Source organism: Mauremys reevesii, linkage group 3, assembly GCF_016161935.1.
Source record: "Mauremys reevesii isolate NIE-2019 linkage group 3, ASM1616193v1, whole genome shotgun sequence".
NCBI lineage: Eukaryota > Metazoa > Chordata > Testudines > Geoemydidae > Mauremys > Mauremys reevesii.
The window spans coordinates 71,071,282-71,096,311 of NC_052625.1; the positions used below are offsets into that span (position 1 = coordinate 71,071,282).

At 44.0% G+C, this 25,030-nt stretch overlaps 1 protein-coding gene and 1 long non-coding RNA gene across 4 annotated transcripts in view; both read left to right on the forward strand.

The window, feature by feature from the left end:
* Positions 1-13,427, forward strand: part of SMYD3 (SET and MYND domain containing 3) — a 631,978-nt gene extending 618,551 nt beyond the window's left edge. For all 3 annotated transcript variants that reach the window (XR_005596251.1, XM_039530570.1, XM_039530569.1), the window contains 2 exons: positions 4,069-4,177; positions 11,846-13,427. Coding sequence is in view for 2 of the 3 variants with exons in the window: in XM_039530570.1 (XP_039386504.1) it covers positions 4,069-4,177; positions 11,846-11,947 (211 nt within the window). In the remaining variant the exon portion in view is untranslated. The remainder of the gene's footprint in view (positions 1-4,068; positions 4,178-11,845) is intronic.
* Positions 13,428-18,322: 4,895 nt separating this feature from the next.
* On the forward strand, positions 18,323-22,922 carry LOC120400090. The gene is made up of 2 exons (XR_005595530.1): positions 18,323-18,684; positions 22,803-22,922. It is a non-coding gene; the product is annotated as an uncharacterized LOC120400090 (long non-coding RNA).
* Positions 22,923-25,030: the final 2,108 nt, after the last annotated feature.

Sequence of the window (25,030 nt, forward strand, 5' to 3'; positions counted from 1 at the left end):
TTTTAACCACTCGTTTTGATCAGAGCAACTGTTGGTGATAATATATTGGTTCACAAATACCTGAGACATCTTCTTAGTCCTTTCCATGCATCAGTTTTTTGATAGTACACAGGCACGAGGATGCCTGGAAGAAGCCAACAGTATTTTGTCGGTTACGTTTCTCCCAGAAGAGCTGCACGTTGCACAGATTCCTTTAGTAAGCTTGCCCAAAGGATATGCCTACACAAAAGATGTTCCAATAGTGCAACAGATTTATTCCAGAAAAATGATAAGTAGCTATCTCAAATGTCAGCACTCAGGCTTGCAAAATGTAACTAAACACATGCATAAGATCAGCACATAAATCAGCACACTAAAACAGTTTTGTAAATATTTATGTACTCACGCTCGCTTCCTCTACCACCTCCTCTTAAATTTCCACTTGCGTTAGTTTATGGCTGGAAGTGTTCTTGGTTGTGTGCCTGACATATTGTTTAATTGCCTTCTGCTTTGTCTAGTATCATATATACCATAATCCTAAATCTTCATGGATTCCAGTTATCTTAAGAACTGGACACAAATATCCATTTAGATACCTGGACAGATTCTGTCTCAGATAAACCTTAGGAAATCTGGTCTAGCTCCACCGACATCAGTTGTTATTATTCAAGATTGGGGCCCCACCGTTCGTGACATTGCACAGACACAAAGAAAGAGACAGCTCTGGCCTTGAGAAGCGTACAAGCTAGAGCTCCAATAGCGCGTGGGCAAACGGCTGTGCCCACACACAGCCCCACTGAAGGCAGAGGGGCTCTGCACAGGCTCAGTAAGGGGGGAGGGATAGCTCAGTTGTTTGAGCATTGGCCTGCTAAACCCAGGGTTGGGAGTTCAATCCTTGAGGGGGCCATTTAGGGATCTAGGGCAAAAATCTGTCTGGGGATCAGTCCTGCTTTGAGCAGGGGGTTGGACTAGATGATCTCCTGAGGTCCCTTCCACCCCTGATATTCTACAATACACATGGCAGGATCAGGGCCTCAGAAGCCTATTATTATTATTTTATATTCATGTTTATTTCAGTAGTGCCTAAAGACCAACCAAGAATAGGGCCCCGTTGTGCTAGGCACAGTACAAACACAGAGGCCTGGTCTACACTGGGGAGGGTGTGTCGATATAAGATATGCAACTTGAGCTATGGGAATACCGTAGCTGAAGTCGTCGTATCTTACTCTGACTTACCTCCCGTCCTCATGGCGCGGGATCGACGTCCGCGGCTCCCCCATCGACTCCACTACCGCCGCTCACTCTGGTGGAGTTCCGGAGTCGATGGGAGCGCGTTCGGGGTTCGATATATCGCGTCTAGATGAGACGCGATATATCGGTCCCCGATAAATCGATCGCTACCCGCCAATACGGCGGGTAGTCTGGACGTACCCAGAGTAGCAGCCAGTCCCTGCCCTGGAGAGTTTACAGATGGACACAGGGTGAGTGGAGGGGTAGAAAACACTAGCAAAGTGAACCGTGTGATGGTAGCAAATGTCATGTTTGTGCCATGATTTATTTGTTTTAGGTAAGTTTAGATAGGAGGGGATCAGATAAATGGAAAGGAAGGAGGGTGAAGGAGAAAGGGCAGGGGAGAAAGAGGATAGACGGAGCAGGTGTGGAGTGAAGCTAAGATGAGACTGAGGGCAGGGGAGGGAAATGGTTGGAGCAATCAGCACAGGGCACAGGAAGTCCAGTCAAAACTGTAGAAAGTTCTCAGAATGTCAGGAGGTCCCTGTTTTGGCTGCTTCTGCAGCAGCTCTGGCTGGTTCCTCTCTGCAGTTCTCCCCCAAGGCCATATAGTGGGGAAGCAGGGAGGCACCATCGGGTCCTAGTGACCCCAGAGCTGTGGGTGGTATTTGTCCCTACGCAATTCTGGATCAGAGGGGTGCTGCAGGGAGAGGTGGCCCAACTGGGCCCCATTTTACCCCATCCCCCAGTGTAGCAGTCATATTGACATACAGGATAGAGGCATACAATCAGATATGTACCATTTATATAGATATTAGAAGGTTTTACTGAGATATTGTAAATGATTGCCAGCTAACCATGTCTACCCGTTAAGTCATCATTACTGAAGTTACTGTTGCTCCTCTGTAACCACACCGGAATCTGGCCTACTCAGCTTCTATGACATTTATCCGCCAGTGTAACTGGGTGTGGATGTCCCCATGCCACTAGATGTAACACCTAGTTGTAACAACTAGCTGTAACAACTACTGGTTTATTTTCAAGTGCTCAAAGCGATTGTCTGTTCGGAGCCATGGATTCTTGAAAATGTGGCCTGCCATATTCACGAGCTACTGACACCGCTACTGCTTATTTTTTTTCTTCTTCACTCCAGTCTCTAGTGGTTCTCAATTCCTTTTGGTCAGAGAAAAGGCCAAACAAATCATCTTGCAATCTAATGCAGCCCCTCAATCCTTTGTAGTTACAAAGGATGGAGATTTTGAAGGCCTGGGATAATTAGTTACTTTTTGGCCATTTTAAGGGTGAGTTGGCTTTTTGTGCTTGAAGGGGGGCTTTCTGGGTGAAGAGGCTGTTGTTGCTGGGTCTCAGCCATACTGTGCATGTGTCAGACATATGTTACCTGTGAATCTTTGTGTATCGTCACTGCAGCTTTTGGGAATCAATAGAAACTTTCTTTGTGAAAACACTTTACGTGATGTTTACATTTCCATACTTTATTTGGAATTTGTGATGAGGGAACCGTCTACTTCATTGCTATTGAAGTAGTTGCCTACATTTACTCAGGGTTGCATTTTCAGCATAGAGTGAAAGGGGGAAGTACTTCATCCCCCTTTCATATGGATTTTCTGTGCATTTCCCACACGTCCGACTTGTTCAAATCATTTAATTTGTTATCAGGTTATTTATTTTTAATTCCCCCAGACACTGGGCTTAATTCTCATCTCACCTACAATGTTGTAAATCAGGAGTAAATCTGCTGAAGTCAGTGGAATCCCATAGGTAAGGACAGGGTAAGTGAAAGGAGAATCTAGTCCACCATTTTGAAAATGTTCCTATTGAATTGTAAAAAAGGACATGTCTCTTTCTAGGGATTGTATAGTCAGTGCTTCTTCCAATGATTATACTTAGAAAGAACCTTTAAGAGTTCATTATAGGTGTAATGGAGAAAATGGATTATTCATATTGATCAAATGTGACGCTTATCCTTGCTGAATCATATGGTTTGGTCCTTAATCTTCAATGTACATGATTAATAAAGATATGCTCTGTGATTTTGGAAATGCAGAACGGTTGCCATACAATACTGACATTTCCACGGTATACTGAAGGTAATTAGTGATACCATAGCATTATATGGTATTCCTTGTTCTAAACACAAGAGGGCATGAATCACGATTCTGCTTTCATCTGTCTAAACTAATGTAAGCCAGGAGTGAAATGGAGAGTTGGCCTTGTGTAAAACTGAGACAAGTGAGAGCATTTGTGACAGAGCAAATACATCCCACCTGCTCTTGCTACCTTGTCCAGACAATGGCCAGGCCTCTGACAAAAAGCTTCCTGGAATATATTCTCTCCAACTGTTTTATGGGTAGGGAACTCCACAGGAAGCTCTCAAAATCAGCGCACACACTGTTTTTGTCATAAGGTTCCCATGCGTTTCCTCTCCTGTGGACTTGCCTTGAATGAGGAATCCAGGGTTGGGCTCCGTGTTGAAACTTCCCTTTGAAAATGAAATTGCTTTGGTGGTATTGAAACTGAAAGTCTCTCTCTCTCTTTTTTTGAACACCAAATACTGTAAATGGGATTGTATTATCTAACAGTAGTGTATGAGATAATCCCATCCCCTGTCACTTTCTAACAGGATAATGTAAAAGGCATTCCACAGAGACAGAGAATAATAATTTGTTAATTCCCCTCAGTATTTCATGCTTCTCAGTAGTGCAGCTAATTTTCTCTGAGTACTTTATTAAAATTCACAATGATTTTGCAGTCCCACCCTAATAGCTCTCCACCAAGGCAGAGACTGTGAAGGTGAGAGCTGAGCGAGTGACACTATATTTTTCCTCCTCTTCTCCACAGACTGTATTATTCCAGCTTTCATCCCTTGAGGGCTGTCCAGATGATGAGAGTGGGCAAATTGCAGCATACTCAAGACATGTTTCCTCAAGCACTGGAGACCTTGAAGCAGGTCAGTGTTGCCTATTGTGTTCCTCCCCTCCCATATTCTCCATGAATCCTCCATATATTCCTCCCCTTCCAGCTCTGATTGCACCTTACTCTTCTGAATACCATTCCCCAGTCTTTCTCTCAGTGCCAGCTCCCCAAGTAATAACTGCAGAGTGTGGTGATGGGTGTTTCAAGTGCAGGCTTCCTTTAATATCAGTCATTTTTAATTACTAGTCAGTAGCACACGGTGCCATTAATCACCCCCTAACCTTGAATGGAAAACAGCTATTAAATCGGAGAAGGGTAAAAATATTTCAGTGCCTTACACTGTTCTTCCCCCTTCTTCTTATTTCTGATTATGCCCTGAGTTGTTCCTTGTCGGAGTGGGTGTGAAGGGTAAAAAAGGAGAAACTGGTAACGCTAAATGGCCAGATTCTTTCCTCCTCCTCCTCCTCCTCCAGGGAAGGAAAAGTGGGTGCAATTCCAATGGGAACTGCGGGAGGAGAATAGCAATGGTTGCGCTGCATTCCCCACCCTCCCTGCTCCCAAACAGAAGTCCCTCCCCCCATTTCCACAGGTCTGGGGCTCTGTGAGTTGAGATCGGAGCTCAATTTGTTATAACACTTGCGTTTTCCTACAAGCCCACTTCAAATCAGTGAGCAGCTTCTGTTAATCCCTGCTGGTTTTTATCATTCCAATTCTTTCTCTCACTAGGATCTGTTTTGGCAGATGCTTCCTATCTAGTTATATGCCAGGTTTAAGTCGTCCCTGATGTGCCTGAACTGAGTTTATATTCACTTCCTTCCACCCCAGGCTCTGATCTGCCCTGCTATTATCTTACTATTATTACCATTTTAAAAATATTGAAGAAAACACACACACAGGCGATTTGTATCTCTGCTCCACGGCAGCTTTTGGGACGTTAGGTTATAAGTCATTTCCCATCCCAAGCCCCCAATAAGACTTGCTGCCCCAACGCCTCCTGGCTCCTACTTTGTATTATTGATGTCGCCCATTCAGAGTCAGGCCTGGAGGAGCTACACACAGCGAGGCCCTACCCCAGTCTCTCTCCCCATCTCCGGTATCTGACACCCTCTCCTTTTTCCCTCTGCTCATTGCCTCAGAAAGCCATCTGCTCCATCTTCTTGTCTTTTTGCTGCTAGGCTAGAGCAGGGCTCAGCACTGATGCCAGACGAGGCTTTCTGTTCACATTGTATCACAGAACACAAGCGCCACTCAGCACCTAATTGCTATGCTTTGCTACAAGGCAAGCTGAAGCCGCAGTTTCATTTTACACTCACTCCCATCATGTTCTTCGTGGGACTCGCGTTCATGTGAGACCTGGCGCTACCCAGAAGCTGCTACCGTGTAGGCAAGCAAGCAGAAATAGCTGATGCTGTACACAGAGGGCCCGAGTCTTCTCTCACTTACATTAGTGTAAATCTGGAGTAACTCTGCTGAAGTCAGGGGAGATGCATTGTGTAAGTGGGAGGAGACTGGGGCCTAAAGAACATTTGCATCTCAGGGCTCTGTGGAATACTGGAAAATGTCAAGCCTTTTAATCAGCCTAAGCCATATATCAATAAGGTTATGGCTCCATCAGACCAGGGGCAAGGATAGCCATTCTCACAGAGAAACAAAGCCTATTCAGCATTCCCACATCCCTAGTATACACAGCCAGAGTCATGGCTTTTGGATGCATATGCACAGCTCCCATTGAAGTGAATGCGAGTCCCATGTAGGTATCTGGGCATTATATTTTCCCCAAGTGTGTAAGTTAGCAAATTAAAAGAAGTGATCCTCATGCCTGTCTGCCCCCAAATCATCACCTTCTGTGCTGTATAATCATTTACATTGAGCTCGGACTCCTTTCCCTCCAGTGCTCGTTGTACTCTTAAATGATAAATGATTCCTAAGAGATTCTTCACTCAATAGAAAATGTCATAGATTCAGATGATTGTTACTGAAACAAAGAAGCACAAGCTACACAGAATGAGGTGGGCTGGGGAGTGAGGATGGCGGGGAGATCGGTAACGCAGGTAGCCTGTGAAGGGGACTAACAGGGCTACCTTGTGCTACCTTGTTTCCCTGTGCAGCATCATAAGTGCAGGTCACATGCTGCTCTTAGTTTGAGGCAAGTTCTGACCCTCTTTTAAACTGACTGCATGGGACAACACCCATGTAAATCAGAGCAGAATGTGGCTTCTTATGCTAAATCCATCCCTGGTATAACTCACATAAAGTCATAGAGTTATACTGGGGCTGGATTTGGCCCTTTGCAATTAGATGTGTTAGAGTCCCTCCCTGTGTTCAGGAACTGCTATACTGTAGTCCTCTATTTAGTGCATTCCACCACTGAATAGCAGCCTTCCTGGAATGGTAGCCAGACTGATTTCAGTGTTAGTGTTCAGGAGAAGGATTTGGGATAGGCAGAAGAAATTGGAATCTGAGTGAGAGTCACATCACTCATGTAAATCCCATGTAATCTGATTTCCACGGCCACTACTCCAGCTTGTGGGTTGACAACCCCCTCTGCATCATGTGTGCAGTGTATTAAGACCCCCGAATACACAAATTTCATGCCCCTTCCCCTTGGCTTCCCCTATTGCTGCCTTCCATGTCAGTCTATGTCAGGCCACTACCAACCCCCCCGCTGCACCATTCATCTCTTGTCTCTGCAGCTCCAAATTGGGGGTTAAATGATGCAAAGGACCTTGTGATGGCCCTCTACACCATAGTGAATTTCTGGCCGTAAGAATACATTAGATCCTCCAGTAGGAAATGGCCATATTACAGGGAGGCAATACTGTACTTCTGGAATACAATCTGAAACTGGTTCATTTTAACAAAGGCAAATTAATTAATTTTTTTATTGTTAATATCTAGACCCTATACTGCTCGTGACTTGGAAAAATGTGACCTCGCTATGGAATTGTGGTATAGTAAAATATAGACTGTCCTTGTAGTGGAAAAGCTTCCACACGAAGTATGTGCACAAGAGACCTGCCGAAAGGAGGATAGGGATTTAGAAATTTGGTCACACTGGCTAGCATACTCAAAAGAGGAGGACTGCACAGTTGTCAAGCCAGAATCCTTAGCCAGGTTCTTTGAATATTAACCTGATCCTGAACGGGTAATGTATGATGTAGGATATTAATGTTTTATTATAACTTTGCCTTTCTAAAAAGTTTGAAAAAAAATGAACAAGGGAGAGTAAGATTATAGTTCAGTGACACCTTCACCAGCAAATAGCTGTAGCTGAGCCGCAGATTGACTTTGAGGAGCCAGGAATGGTTCTAATAAATTGGCAATAATGGAAGTGCACTAGTGAGCTATCAGGAGGAAAGATACCTGAAGGAGCAGCGCTGTCATATTAGGGCAACAGCGGAAGTGTGCGCCTACGGCACATGGGAAACCTATGTCAAGGAGAGAGATATGATTAACTTCTAGGGTACTGGTTGACCAAAGCATTAAAAACTGATTTAAATAGTAATCACCTATCACAGTTCAGGAAGGTAATTCCTCACCATTCGAAGCCTGTGCAGAGCTGGGCTTTGTTTGGGGAACTAAGTGGAGCAGGGGGCTGGAATTCACCTTCCATCCCATGGCTGTTCCATAGAGCTGCAGCACACTTCCTTCTTGGCTTGTATTCTATCCGGGGGGCTTGGATAATGGCCACCGCCCCATCGTTCCATGGTTTTGTGATACTTGAGGCCAGATGGCATGTGGCCTTTGACTGGCTGCACAAGGTAGGTTGGAGCAGTGAATGGCTACGCAAAGTTCAGTCTCTGCATTTACCCGAGTACAGGAACTACTTGCTTCTGGGGCCTGTTGGGCAGTTATCACCCCTTAGAAGGCCTGGAAGAAAGGCCGGGGTCCCACCCAGCTCACTTACCCTGGAGGACAGAGCACATGGCATCCTACTAACAGGCGACACTACGTGGTTGGCTTCCCTGTGAACTGTGGATCTCTTCCTGAGAAGGTTCAGCTCAGTGAGCAGACCCTCAATGTGTATCTGGTCCTGCCCCGGCATTCTATCCAGGCCATTCTATTCAATGCAGAGTCCTCACTGCCTGGATGTTTTGCTCACGAGTTACAGCACTAACCTGGCTCTCCACTCTCATGTGCCCATCACTATAAATGATCAGGATCAATTTCTTCACTATAACCCCAGGAGCTGAGGCAGTGGCATGATGTTTATAAACATGCAAATAAGAAATTTTTAATTACACTATGATGACACATTATCCAGATGCTGAGCTGTGTCCTTTCCTAGCATAACCCAGCACCATTATTATCCTTTGGTAAGTGGAACAGAAAGCGGGGTAAATCCTCTCACCCCAGTTGCCATGCAACACCTGAGAAATGCCCCTTTATATAAACACATTTTTGTTTTAGACCCTGCTTCCATTCTGTGTTAGTAACAGTAGCTGTGATTATTGTAAAATGAGGCTGAAAATCTAAAGGCATTTGTTCTCCCTTTACCCTGTGTAACAAGCATTTGTTTTAATCAAGAGACACAGGCGAAACAAAAATAATTTCTCCAGTACACTGGCCTTCACATTGTACTACATCAGTGTAATGCAGTTTGCTTTCTTCTTTCATCATGATGGAGTGATGCGTCAATACATTTGCATATGGATACATGCATCTTTGATGTTCGGCACCTCATCCAATCCAGTGAAAATCAGACACAAATGAATGTGCTGTGCTTTCATTTGCATTCACAGAGGCACATTCATACCAATCATCTAATAGGTTTTTATATTCTTGAGGGAGAAACTGTGTGGCTGATGACACCATGCCCTGTGTTGCAGCGGTACGATTACTGTAGTTCTTCATAATTAGATTTATTCCTTAAACCGAGAGGGAGACCACAAGATCCAGCCTCAGCTCTGTTACTTACTGTAGGAAGTCTGGGAAGCTTAAGAGAACAGGCTAGTGTTCTGAAAGAAGGAACTGCATTAGCTTTTCTGAGCTTCAGCTTGGTAGAAAATGTTTTACACTGAGTGAAAATCACCCCAGGATAGCAGGCCTGCACAAGGCTCTCAGCACCATTTAAACCCTCCAGTGGGTCCAGGGTTATGGTTTAAGATGTCATGGATAAATTTGCCATTAATTTTAATGGAACCAGGATAGGACCCTTAATGCAGGGTTTAATTGGGGCCTTCTGCAGTAAGGTGATGTTCACCCTGGAAAGACAAAATGAGAGAGATCAGATGCAATATTTGCCATCATAATGGTGAGGTGTCTGGGAGGGACGAGAAGTGTTATGTTCATTAGTGGTGACTAGTGCTGGGCGAATGATTGGTTGTTTTTAGTTTGCTGGCAGTTTCAAATCAAGGGGGAAGAAAGGTGGCTCGGGTTGAAGCAAAACTGAAAATTCCGAACAAAAAATTGCAAATTGAAAAAGTCCATTTTGGATTAAGTGAAACAGGTCATTTGACCCAAAATGTTTTCTTTCCAGGCATTTTTAAAGGGCTAAATTCATAAAAGGCCAGGAGGCACTGCCCATGTTGTAATGCTTAGCACCATCATTAGGAACTCACCAGGGGAATGGGAGATATAGGTTTGAATCTCCACACTGGAGCAGGGATTGGAACCTAGGTTTCCCTCTTTCCAGGTAGGTATCCTAACTACCCCACTTTAGAGACCATCATGTTCCCAATGACTGCTGGGGTATGTTATACAGAGAGGAACCATTTCAAAGGGAGAGACTGAGAGCGCACTATCCCAGAATAGAGTATAAACCTGGTGGTTAGGGCACTCAACAGGGTGAGGAGAGACCTAGGTTCACATTCCTGCTCTAGAGGGGGGATTTGAAGCCAGGTCTCCCACATCCCAGCTGAGAGCCTGACCATTGGGCTAAAAATTAGATGGAAGGCACTCCGTCTTCCTCCCCATCTTTATATTGTGAATTTAGCCTGATTTTTTTTTTCAGACTGAAACTGGCAAATTCACAAATAGTTTTGGATCAACCAAAACTGCATTTTGTGGCAAATAAACTATTTGTCTGAAAAATTTTGCTCAGCTCTAGTAGTGACATAATTTCAAGGGAAGATATATTATTAAAGATTATTTTTTTAACACAGGCATGCCCAGGTGCCTGGCTACCTAGCATGAACCCTGAGACCTAGGCATGCCCAGGTCTCCAGTCAACTAGCATGGACACTGCAGTCTGCAGCATTTGCTACCTATGAGGCCACACTGCTACTTTTCCAGGTAGAAAAATCCCTCACTGAGCCATTCTGCTCTGCACGGCCAGGATGACTCCTATATCACATGGGTGGCCATTTTGCATGCCTCTGTCAGATGAGGGCTGGTTTTTACTCTGGTAGTTTTTTATATTTCTTTTTTGTGTATTTTAATACCTAGGGTTGTGTGACATGACAGAAATGTCCCACAACTTTGTTTAAATGTTTTTTTGACCTTCTCCCTAGAAGTGGCAAGTTAGTGAGGAAAACCTGGAATATTAGAACAGTTGACATATTTTTGCAGGGAAAATAATTATGCCCGAAAATGGGCACATGTAAACACAAGAATTTAGCAAAATATGGCCAGGTTTGAATTTCTATAACATAAGACAAGGCACAAATTGAGGATTTCAGATTTTATTTCAGATACTTTGGGCACCTGTAACAAGGCCGAAAATGTTTCCATGTTTCTATTTGACGTAGAAAGATATACTTTCCCTTTTTTACTGTCTGGCCCCAGTGATAGCTCACAGCCTACATAACACTCAGCAGAAATCTATGCATTTTGTGATTTGCTTTGTGACTGCTTTCAGAGTTCTTTATTCAACTCCCCCTCTCCCTACACACACAATTAAAATAGTTAATTGGAAGTAAATGTAAAGATAGTGATAGCAGGTATTTGCCTCCACTTGTCAACCTCTGAATGCTGGAAATAGAATATTATTGTTCTGTTTACTTTTTCATCACATCAGATAATATATTATTTCAATTCCAAATAAGGTTTCAGAACACTGTTTAAGAAAAGATTCTTCCCCGACAGCAGGATGATTGAAATCTGGTCTCTCAGACTTGAGAACCAGAGCAGGTATCCAACAGAAGTCGTATGAATGAATCTGGAAATGTCTTATGAGAAGTAATGGCCTTATTGTGACTTAAGATGGGGGCATTTCAGGAATTTCTAAGGCAGGGAATCACCAGCACAATAGAAAGGGAGCAGCAGAGTAGGTGGCATAGGCAAGTCCACATGTAGCTTGTGTTCCCTAGAGCAGTCACTCTCAGCCTTTCCAGACTACTGGACCCCCTTTCAGGAGTCTGATTTGTCTTGCGTACCCCCAAGTTTCACCTCACTTAAAAACTACTTGCTTACAAAATCAGACATAAAAATTAAGAAGTGTCACAGCTTGCTATTACTGAAAAATTGCTTACTTTCTCATTTTTACAATATAATTATGGAATATAAATATTGTACTTACATTTCAATGTATAGTTTATAGAACGGTAGCAACAAGTCGTCGTCTGTATGAAATTTTAGTTTGCACTGACTTCACTAGTGCTTTTTATCTAGCTTGTCATAAAACTAGGCCAATATCTAGATGAGTTGATGTAGCTCTGCATACCCCAGGTTGAGAATCACTGCCCTAAAGTGAAGCTGCAGATGTGAACTTGAAGGTAAGAGATGGTGAACTAACTTGTCCCTTTTCCTGTCTCTCCTCAAGGCTTATAACATTATGAAAGTAACCCACGGAGCAGATCACAGCCTGGTACAAGACCTGATGAAACTTAAGGAACAGTGTGAGGCTGACATGAGAGCACAGTGAGGATGATCTCAGGCTGGAAAACTAACATTCTGGGGGAAAGGAAAGCAAATCTTTTTTGTAGTGACATTCTATGACCTGAGCCAAAGCCCTCTGAATCCATTGGAATGACTCCGATTGAGTTTGGTAGGCTTTGGATCAGGCCCTATTTCCTTTGCTAAAATGTTTAATGTTTATTAGCTTTGCTGTTCTGCAGTGTGATTTTCCTCACTGAATTCAAATGTGGAGGACTACAGGCCATTTTCAGAGGGAGTCTGCTCTCTGGGAAGCAGCATAGTAGCAAATAAGTCTTAGCAATTGATGTTCAAGTTAAATGTTGGTAATAAAAAAACATACCTGTATACAGAATGCTGCTGTGCACAAATCAGCATCTTCTCTGGCTGTGTATGAGGTGTTTAAATGGTCCCTCTCTATGTTTATTTTTTAATAAATGGGCTTGAACCAAAAGCCCAGGTTCAAATGTCTCTGGACATAGGAAGAGTTTGAAATCCAAAGTCAGACCCAGCCAGTATTGTCTCATCATTCTGTTGGTTTCCTTCTCACACTCCGAACTGAGTGCTTCTTTCCGGGTTGCTCTTCATGTGTAGAATGACCTCTGAATCCCAGCTTGTCAAATCACCACTGTCCTCTGTGCTTATTCAAATCCCTCTGTGCCACGAGTTGTGAATTCATAATAAAAGAGTAAATATATAGTCACAGATCCTCATCTCTTGTAGATCCATGTAGCACCATTTACGTCAATGGCCAGCCGACTATGCAAGTTTACACCGGCTGAGGATATGGCCCCCAGATACATAATCAATAGAGATATAGAAAACATAAATTATTCCCTCCCCTTGATTTCCCAGCATCTCCTTCTGAAGGCCTGAGTCAAAGCCCATGGAAATCAATGGAAAGACTTCTGAGGAGCTGAGTGAGTTTACCCTCTAGATTGTAAGCTTTTCAAGGCAGTACCTCTCTCTAGTTTGTGTCTTGAATGGGGCCCAGCACATGTATAGCACTTCCCGATAATATAACAATATCTATATTTTACAAATATCTCCTGTCTTTATAATGGACTAAACCGAAGCATTGGATCAGAACATGGCTAAATTTAAGAGTGTTTGAAATTCTGGTCTGAATTTTGCCCCCATCTCTGTTTTCTTTAAGGGACATCATTATGATTGTGGAGTTCCTCAGTTCCAACTGCTTTAAAAATGACCTCAGAGACCTCTCCAGATCAGTGATCCTTTTGCCTTCTGCTCTAGATCCACATACACAGCTTTTAGGGGCTGTGCACGAAACTCCCTCAAGATCTGTGGCTGTGATACACGATCAGTTACAGACCAAGGCAGAGCAAGAAGACTGTGGATTATCAATTTGCTGCCAGGCCGATTTATATATGGCCAGAGAAAATGAGGAGCACGGATCAAACTCACTGATAGCGCAGGAGCCATGCATTTTCAATGTGGGAGGGGAAGGAAGGAAAGGACCAATGTAATCCTACTCCTAGCAGGGGGGCTCTAGGCACCAGCAAACCAAGCTGTTGCCTAGGGCGGCCAAATCTAGGGGGCGGCAGGCTGGGCCGGTGGACCTGCCGCAGTCATGCCTGCGGGAGGTCCACCGGAGCCGCGGATGACCTGACCTGCCGCAGGCATGACCTGGACCTCCCGCAGGCATGACGAGGTTCGCTGTTCGGAAGAGGGGACCCGCCGCGGGACCGAGGAAGGGCGGCGCAGCACACCGCGCTGCCTGGGGCAGCCTAATTTCTAGAGCCGCCCCTGACTCCTAGTAGCAGCCAGTAGGGAGGCAGGTGGGGGGGAGAAAGGCCCTTCCTCTTGCAACAGCCAGTAGTGGCTGGGATCAGGGGAGTCAGGAAAACAGAGGGGCTCACTCCCTGCCAGTAGAGAACCAAGCAAAGGAAAACCTTTCCCTCCTTTCCATGCAGGGGAGAAGGAGGTGGAAAAGAGCTGAGGAGATGCTCTTCCCTGTGCCTTACAAAGTTACTGCAACCCCTCCTTCTCCTAGATTGGACACACCTGATCTGAGCTGAGAATGACTTCGCAAAAATCTTTCTGATGCTCTATGCAGGGTTCCAGCACCAGACATCATATTGATCCAACAGACGAGCCCTGCATTCTCACACAGGGTCCCAGATTCTGAATATAAGACACTTCGTTGGGTTATCACAATGTTTTGATATGGTGGCTCTTTACAAAGTCATTCTGCGATGAAGTGGCTTTTCTTAAAGGTTGAACTGTACTGCCTTAGACCGTAATTCGGACTTTGTATGAGGTCAATGCAGTTCCATTATGGAGAAACTTCACCCATTATCTCCATTTTTCTCTCACCAGTTGTATGTTCTTGTCGGTGGGTGGGGTTAAGAACAGCTACAGCTTCCTGGCTTTCAGTGGAGTTGCACTTGCTTACACTAAGCCTGAATTTGAACTTTTTGATGCAGAGGCTAATAGGTTTCAGCTCATGTTTCTGTTAGATATGTTAGCTCCTTGAGGACCTCTTGTGTTAACTGTTAACAATGTATTTAATTTCTAGAATAAACTGAAAAGTTTAACATCAAAGTAATTAAATACATCCAGTGTGTACACAATAGCTCTCTTCTTTTTTCTTTCAGACCAAGGGCTAGTCTACACTTACCAGCCGGGTCAAGCTACGCTATTCACGTAGCTGAACTTAGTGTAGACCTGCCCCAAGAGTAAAGATTTTCAAAAGCACTTAGGTCCCATTTTCAAAAGTGATTTAGGCACTTAGTCCACATTCCGTTGTCTTTCAGTGACATTTAGGCTTCTAAATGCCCATGTCACTTTTGAAATGGGACTTAGGAGCCCAAGTCACTTAGGTGCTTTAGAAAATGTTACCTTAGGTCACTTCTGTAAGTCTGTTCTATCTAACATGGTTCAAATCTGTCCTGTGCAACGAGCCGCTCAGCATGCAAACTAGTTTCTCAGGCTGAGTCTCAAGCTGTCCTTGCCCAAATTAGAACAGACGGGGGCTACTGTAACTTACGAGAGCTGGCTATGGTCCCTAAAGGAGCATATGCCAGCTGTAAACTGGCAGAATGGAACTGTATTGTGCCCTGCCTTGATATATAATTTCCTTCTCCGCAACACCTCATAGACTGGGGATTGGCAACTCTACACCAGCTGAGAATTCACAGCCTGGCAGGTGCAATGAGATTCTGTCCCCTTTGCACAACTCAGGCAGGACAAAGGGACCAGCGAGTCTGGCCTTATACATTTTGCTTTTCCTACAAATCTATTAATTGTACGCATACTTCAATACTTAGTTCATATTTCTTTAAGCAGCAACTACGCTCCTTCCCTCCACCCACCCAAAATTCTCTGCTGGTGTGGTTGCACGTCAGTGTGCAGAGAGCCATTTAGGACATAAGGATGGTGCTGAATTAAGAGATCATTTCACACAGCGCTCACTGGGGAGAGAAGAGCGTTTCTTGGAGCGCACGCATTCCATTTTCCCCAAGCTCGTCAGCAAGTCAGCTGTTATTGCCAGTGCTGCCAACTTTAATTTTTAACACAGAAACAAATGTTAACAAAGCCAGATGTTTACAAGGAGCATTTAAACCAAAAAAATTTCAAGGCTTTGAAAACATCACTTAAGGTGGGTCATTCCTCACTAATAATTTCTTGTGGCTACTGTAGACGTGACTGTCATTTAATTAATCTATAGTAATTGTAAAGTCAGGTTTTTTTCACACCAGTAACCTGACACCACTAATTACTATGAGATGAGAACACATTTAAAGTGAAAATGAACACTCTGGGCATAATTTATAGGCATGGCACATGACTGCCAACGTTGGGAAAGTTCGCCTGTCAAGACGTTTGAATTTGTTCCAGAGTATGAAGCATCCACTTGCCCGGCAGTAATATTCAAAATACAGAGCATTTCTGGAGTGCATAGCAGGACACGAGGCCACAGGCCAAGTTGCTTCAACCTCCCAAGAAGTGCGATAATCCCCACAGAAATTCATAGCTTCGTGGGGTTTTAGTACTATGATGAACAGGAAATTATATGGGGAAAAGGTCAGACGTAGGTATTTACAGGGATTAGTGACAGAGAGCAATGGCATCACTGACAGCCAATCAGAATAGGCCAGATGTACCCAGAGTTCCAGATCTATTTCATGGTTGTAAAGGGACGCTGCCATGTTAAAAAGCGCATGGTGTTATATAAAAATGAGCTTTACCTGTGTTGCTAACACTTTATATATGTAAAACTGAAAGGCTTGTCAGAATCTGAGGGGGTGAGCTATATAAGACATACTATGTCTTATATAGTATGTGCTGGGTGAGTGCATTCCAGCTGTCGTGCATTCACACTCATGTGCATTCTGCAGATGCGCCAACACTCCCCTTCTGTGTTCCAAGCCACTCCCATGCACCTGGGGACCACAGCCAGGCATGTGGGCATGTTTGATATTGTGGAATGGCATGGATGGGGGAAAGACCGCATTATGCTGAATCCTTCACAGCAAAATGGCTACATAGCAGGAAATAGGCTAAAAAAGTGTTAGGCTTACTGTGGAGCAGGCATGAGGCATATGCTCCAGCACATGTGGGCCTAAACTGGAGCCCACTGAAAGCAATAGAAAAATGCCCATTGACTTTAATAGGCTTTGACTCCGGCCCTAGGATCAGGATGCCACTGCTGCAGCAGTACTCATCCAGCGTCTACACTCCATGCATTGTTCCAGCCACACTTCCTTAGTGCAGGAATGTAGTAGTAGCTTTTCATTCCTTATTATTTGTATAATACTTACATGTCTCTCTGACTGAACAATGAAAATAGCTCAGTTTTATACTGTGATTAATTTGAGCAAGAGTATTGTCAAGCTTAAAATGAACAACAGTGTTAGGCCTAAAACTTCCGGAAGCTTTATAGCGCAAGCTTTGCAAAATTAAGCTGCAACTTGTGGTCAAAAGACACCTGCAGCCAGACAACGTTTTATGCTGATTCCTATATGGTAAAATAAGTCATGCCCACGGGTTTGGCTTATTAAAACCACCTTTGAAACGTGTGGTTAAGAGACGCTGCAGCCAAAGAACTGATTCCTATGTGGTTTTGATGGGCTAGGCCTTCAGGGCTTAGCCACAATCAAGACAATCTCCCATTTGGACGTAAGTGATGTCCTTGTAACTTAAAAAAATTAAAGAACATTTAGCTATTAGGAAAACCACAGTTGAGACAATGGGCTATCTGGACATAAGTTATTTCCTTGTGCATAACTTATAAAACTAAAACAACAATTGGCTACAAGAAAATAAGTAAGTATAAATTATACAGCCAAAGTGAAGATCTGGCCTAACCTGATTGGTTGACCTGTTTCAAAACACGGTGGGCAGATGAGATTAAATGTGTAGAGCCTCAGGTGTGTGTGTGTGTCTTGGTCTTAAGAGGTTATTCTCTTTGATCGGTCTGACCCCCACCCCCTGAACCGAGGAAACCTGACTCACACCGACTAGCTGTACCTGGCCAGTGCAAAGAGCGGTTGACTGAAAGGTAACATATTCTTGGTAGGGTAAGGTTTTAAAGTAAAATAGTCTGGTTGCATGTGGAATAAGGTAACAGAGTAAAGAAGTCTGGGTTGCTCGAGCTGATTTGAGCTCAAGTTGTACTGACACTATAGTATTAAGAATGGTAGTGTCGGGATAATTTGATCTCAAATTATATTAATGCTGCAGTTTTAAAAATAGTAGTAAAAGTTTAATACTAGTGTTAAGTTGTTTAGAAATAATAGAAAGTTGTTTATCAATTTATAATATCTTTGTTTGTACTTATGGTTACTGAGGGTAGGACTAGAACTTTGTAAGGTTAATAGTTAGTGAGTAATAATAGCTTTGCATGTACTTGTGCCTGTCATCAGTAAAAACTGCCAATGTTAAGAACATACTTTTATAGTAATAAGTAGCTAATGCATAATATTACCTGTACTTGTGCTTGTTTGCAATATAATTTGTCATTTATATTAATTCTTATTCAATGCTGGTCTTTAATTTTTCTTTCCTTATTCTGTCTGTGTTCTGTCATAAGTCATTAAAAGCCTGTCTTAAGGAATAATTGGTAGTTTTAATTTCTTTATACAGACACCACTTGACCTCATTACATCTGTGTTGGGTGGTGGGAAGCAGTGATCATCCAGAGCCCCATCTGGGCCCTGATGTGTGTCTCCTTCTTCCTATATCTCTGCATATATGTGTTTTATAGTCAGTTGCTGAGCAATTTCACTTTGAAGTTCACATGCACAGCACTAGAGTTACCAACAAAGCAAGGCATGTTGTTGCTGTTATTTTTCTTTTGCAGTTTCAATTCCAGCCTATTTTCTTCAAACATATTTTCTGACATATGAGTTTTCAGAAAGCCTGGAAAATTAGAAGGTGCAGTAACTTAAGTGAGCTAAACGGGGACAAAAAGATGCTGGACAACAATTGAAATTTCAAATCAAGATAATTTTTTAAATCATCTGTAACTCAAAACCAGTTTGCATTTTCTTCAGTCTGCGGTGAACCAGCTAAGCAGGGGACTACAACTCCCATCAGCCCCCTCCCTGCTGAACTTCCCTTTCTCCAGGCTAGGGAGGAGGAAGGACCTTCCTTGACCCAGGAACTGACAGGGCACTCTTGGGAAGGAGCAGCTGCAGGAAACTGGAAGCAGAGAGGCATCCCCAGGAACTATCTGCAGAGTCATGCATGGCACAGACTGTGACTGTCAGAAATCCCACCTAGGTACAGGTTTGTGTTGGGGCTTCTGGGGGCGGGGGCAGCTGGGTGGGGAGCCGGCACAGAGGGATCCCAATGAGAGGCACTAGCTAAGTTTGGCCTGGAAACCTGTAAGCTCCTTGACTGACTAGAGACAGGACTGCAGAAGGCGCTCCAGCCATTAGGCTTGAAGAGCCTTGACTCAGCTGAACTGCCTCAGGGGCCCAAACAGGAACCACTGTTGCACGCTTTGAACTCTAACCGTTTAAGCCACAGGATCTAGGCTATTTGCAACCTTTTACTTTCCTGCCAGGCCTAGTAAAAGACCCGTTTCCATAGCTATGTGTGGGACTCAGCAGGGCTAGCGCCTGCGAGGCCTCACTGTTGAAGCACCTATGGTGCTTGTCTCTGAGGCGCGGTACAGCTGGCATGCTACTGGTACCCTCGGTGTACTCCAGCCTGAGCAGCTGTAATAATTACACGTCTCTGTAGAAACCGTCGTCTTTGACTTCAGAGTAAATGTGGCAATTTTAAGGCTCAGTCAATTTTCCAAGCCAAAGCTAATGGGGGACAGAGGGCTTCAGGAAGGAAGCAGATTGAAGTGTGAAGAGCCGGCTTCCTCACTTAACTACCTAAGGTACTTCAGAATCTTCTCAAAAACCATGAATATATTTCGAGTCACTTTAAGGTGTAAAACTAAATGTAGGGTTAAATTTGACTTGGCAGCATTCCTTAGTTAGTGCTTGAGCAATGATATTAGACAGCAGTTAAGGGAGTACAAAGTCACTGGAACTGATTTTTTGGAAGGTTATATAGCGCCAGCACATAGGAAAAAGTTATGGGTGTGTTACTGCTTTGTAAAAAGTGACCGACTGCAATTGAGGGAATTTCTAACTGTCAGGAGATGATTTATGCTTTAAAATGTGTTGCTTTTTAAAGTCCAGTGCAATGCATTTGATCCGGGTCCTTAGTTGGGTCAGCTCTGCTCCTGGAGCAATGTTATTCTTATTTTAAAAAATAGGCCCTTAGGTTCTATACATAGCTTGAGAGACCCAAACGGAGTACTACAGCTCTAAGAAATTGATACTGGGATTTAAATGTGAGGCCTGGCATTGTCTGCAACCTGGGCACATGTACAGTATTTAATGATTGTGAATTGGTTTTTGCTAGCAAAACATTTACCAGTGTTCTGCCCATTGTTTACTTCAGGCTGCTTCTCTATTCTATGATGGATGTTTTTTAAAAAGCCAACTTCATTTAAACATGTTGATGCTTTTATACATTGCTTATTTTTAAAGCCATTCACAAAATACAACGGGTCTTTCCCTCTACAATTTATTTGGATGAATTTCTCATCAGTGGAACGTTCTTAATGAGCACAGTCCAGTTTTTATGGAGGTTGTGCCCAATAAGAGGATTTATACTGGATTCAGAAATAATTCTCCCCATGCACATGGGAAGGAAGGGAAGGGATGGCCTTCTGGTTAAGGCATAGAATGTGGAATTCTGGGTTCTGTTCCCATCTCAGCCACAGATTTTGTGTGACCTTGGGCAAATCACTTTGGGTTAGATTGTGAATGGCCCCAAATGCATGCACAACTGGGCCCAGAAGGTAGTTCTAGTCATTGTTGATTCTTGGGAACGCTTCCCTTCATTGTCAAAGAAGGAAAAAATAAAGGAACAGGATGTGGCTATAGATATGTTTAGAACCTATATTGTACTCTAAAACCTTATTAATCATGATTGCTCAGAGAACTATTTGCAGGAAATTAATGTGCCTATTGAATGTAGCCAGTTTTTCCAATGAAAAACTATCTGTGAAGAGATGACAATTTCCACAAATGTTTTAATGGTTTGCATTTGCATGTTCTGTGCTAACATGCGGCATCCTATGGACTGGACACAGACTGCAATGTGTATCGCTTTGAAAACTCAGTAGTCACAATTTGATATGGTGTTTTGACAGGACACATATAAAAGATGGAATGTTTGTGTTCGTGGCTGGGTGAGCATAATGCTTAGACAGCAGATTTCTAGTGAAAACCCTCAATTAGAAGTGTGAAATTCACTCCCCATTACTGCTCCACAATATCCACCATCAGGAGTTCAGTGAAAATTCCTGACAGTAAGGTAGAGATCTTAGACCTCAGAGTGCTTTTCAAAGGAGAGTATCATTACCCCTGACTTTAGAGATCATGAAAATGAGGCACAAAGAGATGAACTGACTTACTCAACTGATCACGCAGTATCATACTGTGATTAGAACCCAGCTCTCTGAACTACCAGTCCAGTGTCTTGTTCACAGGAATCTCCTTCCTTAGAGGTTTGTAAGGTCAGGCTTGACAATGCCCTGGCTGGGATGATTTAACTGGGGATTGGTCCCCCTTTGAGCAGGGGTTTGGACTAGATGACCTCCTGAGATCCCTTCCAACCCTGATATTCTATAATTCATTGGACCACAAAAAGGCCCAGAGTATCTGGTCTGGCATCAGCAGCATGCTGGCCAATGCACTCTGGGAATATAAAACCACCTGAATTAGTTACACAGGCATGATTAGCAAGATTTGTCACTGAGCAAAATAACTATTAGAAACTGGTTATAGGAAGGCACAAGGCATCTGGAAAGGGCAAAACTGTGACTGGCTGCTATGGTAATTTACCAAGTACCAAACATTGCATATGGATGTAAACCATTTACAGCAGTGGTCCCCAACCTTTTCATCTGGCAGGCGCGAGACGAAGGACCACTGCGGCAGTGGAGTACCCGCCGAAATGCCAGCGAATTTCGGCGGCAACACCTCTCGATGACGCCGCTTGTCCCCGCCGAAATTCGGGAGCGACGCCTCTCGATGATGTCACTTGTTGACAGCAAGCGGCGTCATCGAGAGGCATCCCCACCAAAATTCGGGAGCAACGCCTCTCGATGACGTCACTTGTCGACGGCAAGCGGCGTCATCAAGAGGTGTTCCCGCCGAAATTCGGGGGTGAGGCCTCTCGATGACATCACTTGTTGGCGACAAGCATCGTCATCGAGAGGCGTCCCCGCTGAAATGCCGCTGAAATTTGGCGGCATTTCGGCGGGTGCTCTCCCAGGGTCCAGGACCCGTGGGCACCATGGCGCCCTCGGGCTCCGTGTTGAGGACCACTGATTTACGGAGTCTGATTACAAAATGAATTGAAAGCTGTAATTATATACAAGGGCCTAAGCTATATCCTCCTAGTCAACACACATTCACTGTCTGTGGGATGAGTGAGATCACCTCATAGTTTTTTTGCAGCTCTAATTAGAAGCATTATGTGATTTATTTTTTTATTTTATTTATTATCTGCACCACTAAATTCTGGTTCCTGCAGATCAGAGTTGAGACACATTAATGGGGCACTGTACAGATTCCCGAACTGCCCTGGCCTACGCCGGACCTGTGCTGTAGAGGGCTTCATTCTCTTTGGATGTCACTTCAGCAAACCCTACAGATCGCCACTAAAAAGTGCCCAACACTCAGGCCATAACCAAGCCCAGTGCTGCTCAGCTCATTTGGCTCACTCTGAGCCCACACTAATCCAGCCATTCCGCTTTTGTGTCTCACTTGGGAGGCAGAATTGCAGCTCCTTTGCCTTTGACAGGATGCTGAAGCCTCATTCTCGACTCATCCTCCTCTGACATTCAGATTCCAGCTCTAAGGTGCCTGAATAAGGAATACCTCAGTTTAATAGGCTACACCTGTCGTTCAGACTGTCTTGTGAGAGCAAATTTCATTGGCATAGTAGAGAAAATATACAGGAAATTAAGAAAAGAATATTGGTCAAACAAAATGATACTAAGCTTGTCACTGCAAAAAGCGCCACTCAGCAGGCCCCATTCCCTACTGATGGGCTGTGGGTTAAGCCAGAAGAACTCCTTTCCTAGCAGAAAGGCCTTTTGCCAGTGTCAAGTCTCGGACTTGCACTTGGGCACCGCAGCATCCCAGACCAAACCCAGGTTAATCAAGTTTGAAATTCATTTGTTATGGCTCAGGTTTCTTTGTCCTTCCAGATAGATAGTCCTGTCTGTTATGTTCACCGCATTCAAGCAGAGACATTAGATAAAAAACAAAATACTCTTTCAGGAAGGTTGTAATGTAACAACCCTACTTTATTTCTTACAGTCCAGAACCTTAACACACAAGAACCAAAAGCAGAGAGACGAAGCAGACTGCTGCCTATGGCAGAGAGGTGCAGCACATCCCATCTTGTTCTAGGCTGGCCCTTTGCAGACTGACTGCTGAGAAACAAGATCACATGCTTCCCCACAGAGCCCTCCAGCCTGCAAACAAGACCAGGAAACCCCATAGAACTTACTGTGAGAGCTTGTAATTTTTACACCGTTTTCAATACACTGCACGGCTGAAGAAGGAAGCATTTTGTTTGTTTCTTGTATGATTTTACAGAGTTAATCATCTTGAATAGTATATTTGAGCTGGGCCTTTTGTGAAATGGCCGCTACCAGTACACTGCAAATATGTGAATTTTTCTCGTCTTCAGTATAAAAGCCACACCAATGTTTAAGATAAGAATCTGGTGTATCATGTTTCCAGCTGTAGGTATTCAACACAATGCTTCCTATTTATCCTCAGAACAGCTGGGTGTTATGCAATTAAGTCAAGCCTAGGTGACGCCCGTTGGTGTTTCGTGGGCTGAGTACAACACCTTCCTTATTTGGCCTGGTTTGTGAGCAACATGGACAAATTCTAAGGCTAGCATTCTTCAGAGTGTTTGTAGGTTTTAATAAGGACCTTAGAGATTCCTCTCCCAAAGAAAAAGAATAATTCAGGCTTAGTAATTAGGCCCCATACTGTCACTGCTCACATAGAGGCACCTAACAAGTTCTTTATAGCTCCCAGGAGACCAATTAACCTTCTTTTAAGTATCTCTCTATACACATACACATACACACACAAACACTTTCTCAGGAGTCACAGAACCTCCCTATCCCTGTTAATCAGATTCTGAGGGGGAAGGACAAAAGGGCTCCAACAACCTGCCTGAAGTGCTGTTGAGCTCCGATGATGCGGGATTCAGCAAAGAGCCCAGTTCACGCTCCCAGTGCTGTGTTTCTTCCAGAGGTTAAAGAAGGGGCTGGCAAAGGGGGAAGTATAGTTCATTTCCTCCGCTAAAAGAAGGGAGGGGGTGTTTCCCCGCCTCTCCTTGGCTTGTGTAGGCCGTGCTCTCCCCCTCCACCTTGGCTACTGCAATGAGTGCTTGCTCTCCCGTTTCAATCTCTTTTAAGCACTGTTGGGTCTTCAGCGTTGACAGTGGTAAAAATGTAGCAGAATCTGCTTTTTTCCAGTGCCCTCTGACTCCCAATTCCTATAGGCAATGAGTACAACGGTGGCATTTTCACATACCTCTCAGGGGAAAAGCTGCACTTTAAATTGCAGGTGGTTCCTCTTCACAATTCCACTTGACTTTCAGAGCGTGGCAGTCAGAGCTGGGAGATGGTAATGGAGAGGGGACATGAGGAGGAAATTAGCAGGGGCTCTCCTCCCTCACTTTCTTTTCCCTGCCCTTTGTCGTCTGCTGCCATCCCTCCTTGCCGGGTTACATTTAATGAACAATTTAAAGCCTTCCCAGCACTGCTGCTCTCATAGCCTTGTTAGTGTTGTGCTAGATGACAGACAGGCTGTGCTTCCTGGGGTGAATAGAAGCAAGAGGAGGCAATGGGCCCGATTCTTCTTTGTCTTGCAGCCATTTGAGCAAAGTGCGTGTGTAATGCTGTTAAATCAGAATCCCCCTCCACCCCCATCCTGTCCCTCACTCCACTGGCAGAGTTTTACAGCCATTTTGTACAGGACCATGAGCCAAAGCCAAAGCTCTTTGAAGCTGGTGGAGAAACTCTGACTCCCAGAACCTCAAAAGGATTTAGGTACCTAACTTCCTTTGAATTCCCCTTGTGAATCTAGCCCTCAATGACTGCACAAGGTGCTATGCAGTGGAGAATCAGCCCGGGTATCCCTACTGATGGGCACAAAACTTAGAAGAGGATGGTGCTGTGGGCTCTGGAATTGTACTGATGCAGAGAGTCTATATATTAAAAGGAGCAATCATCTACCGGTCATGCTTTTCTTTGTACACCTCACTATTAATCTAGTTTCTCCCCTCTGCTCATCTGACCTCCTACTCCCATTCAATTTCCTAGTCAAAATTGCTTCAGGCTCTTGGAAAAGGAGAGATACTGAGGCTGCTGGGAGAGGCACTGTTTTTATCTTCGGTTTCCTGCCATTGGAAGCAAATCCCCATGTGGCATTAGGATCCTCTCAACCAGTCTACATCCTATAACTATGATCGAAATGCCATTACTGGGTAGTAATCTTCCCTTGAACGCTAATGGGGCATA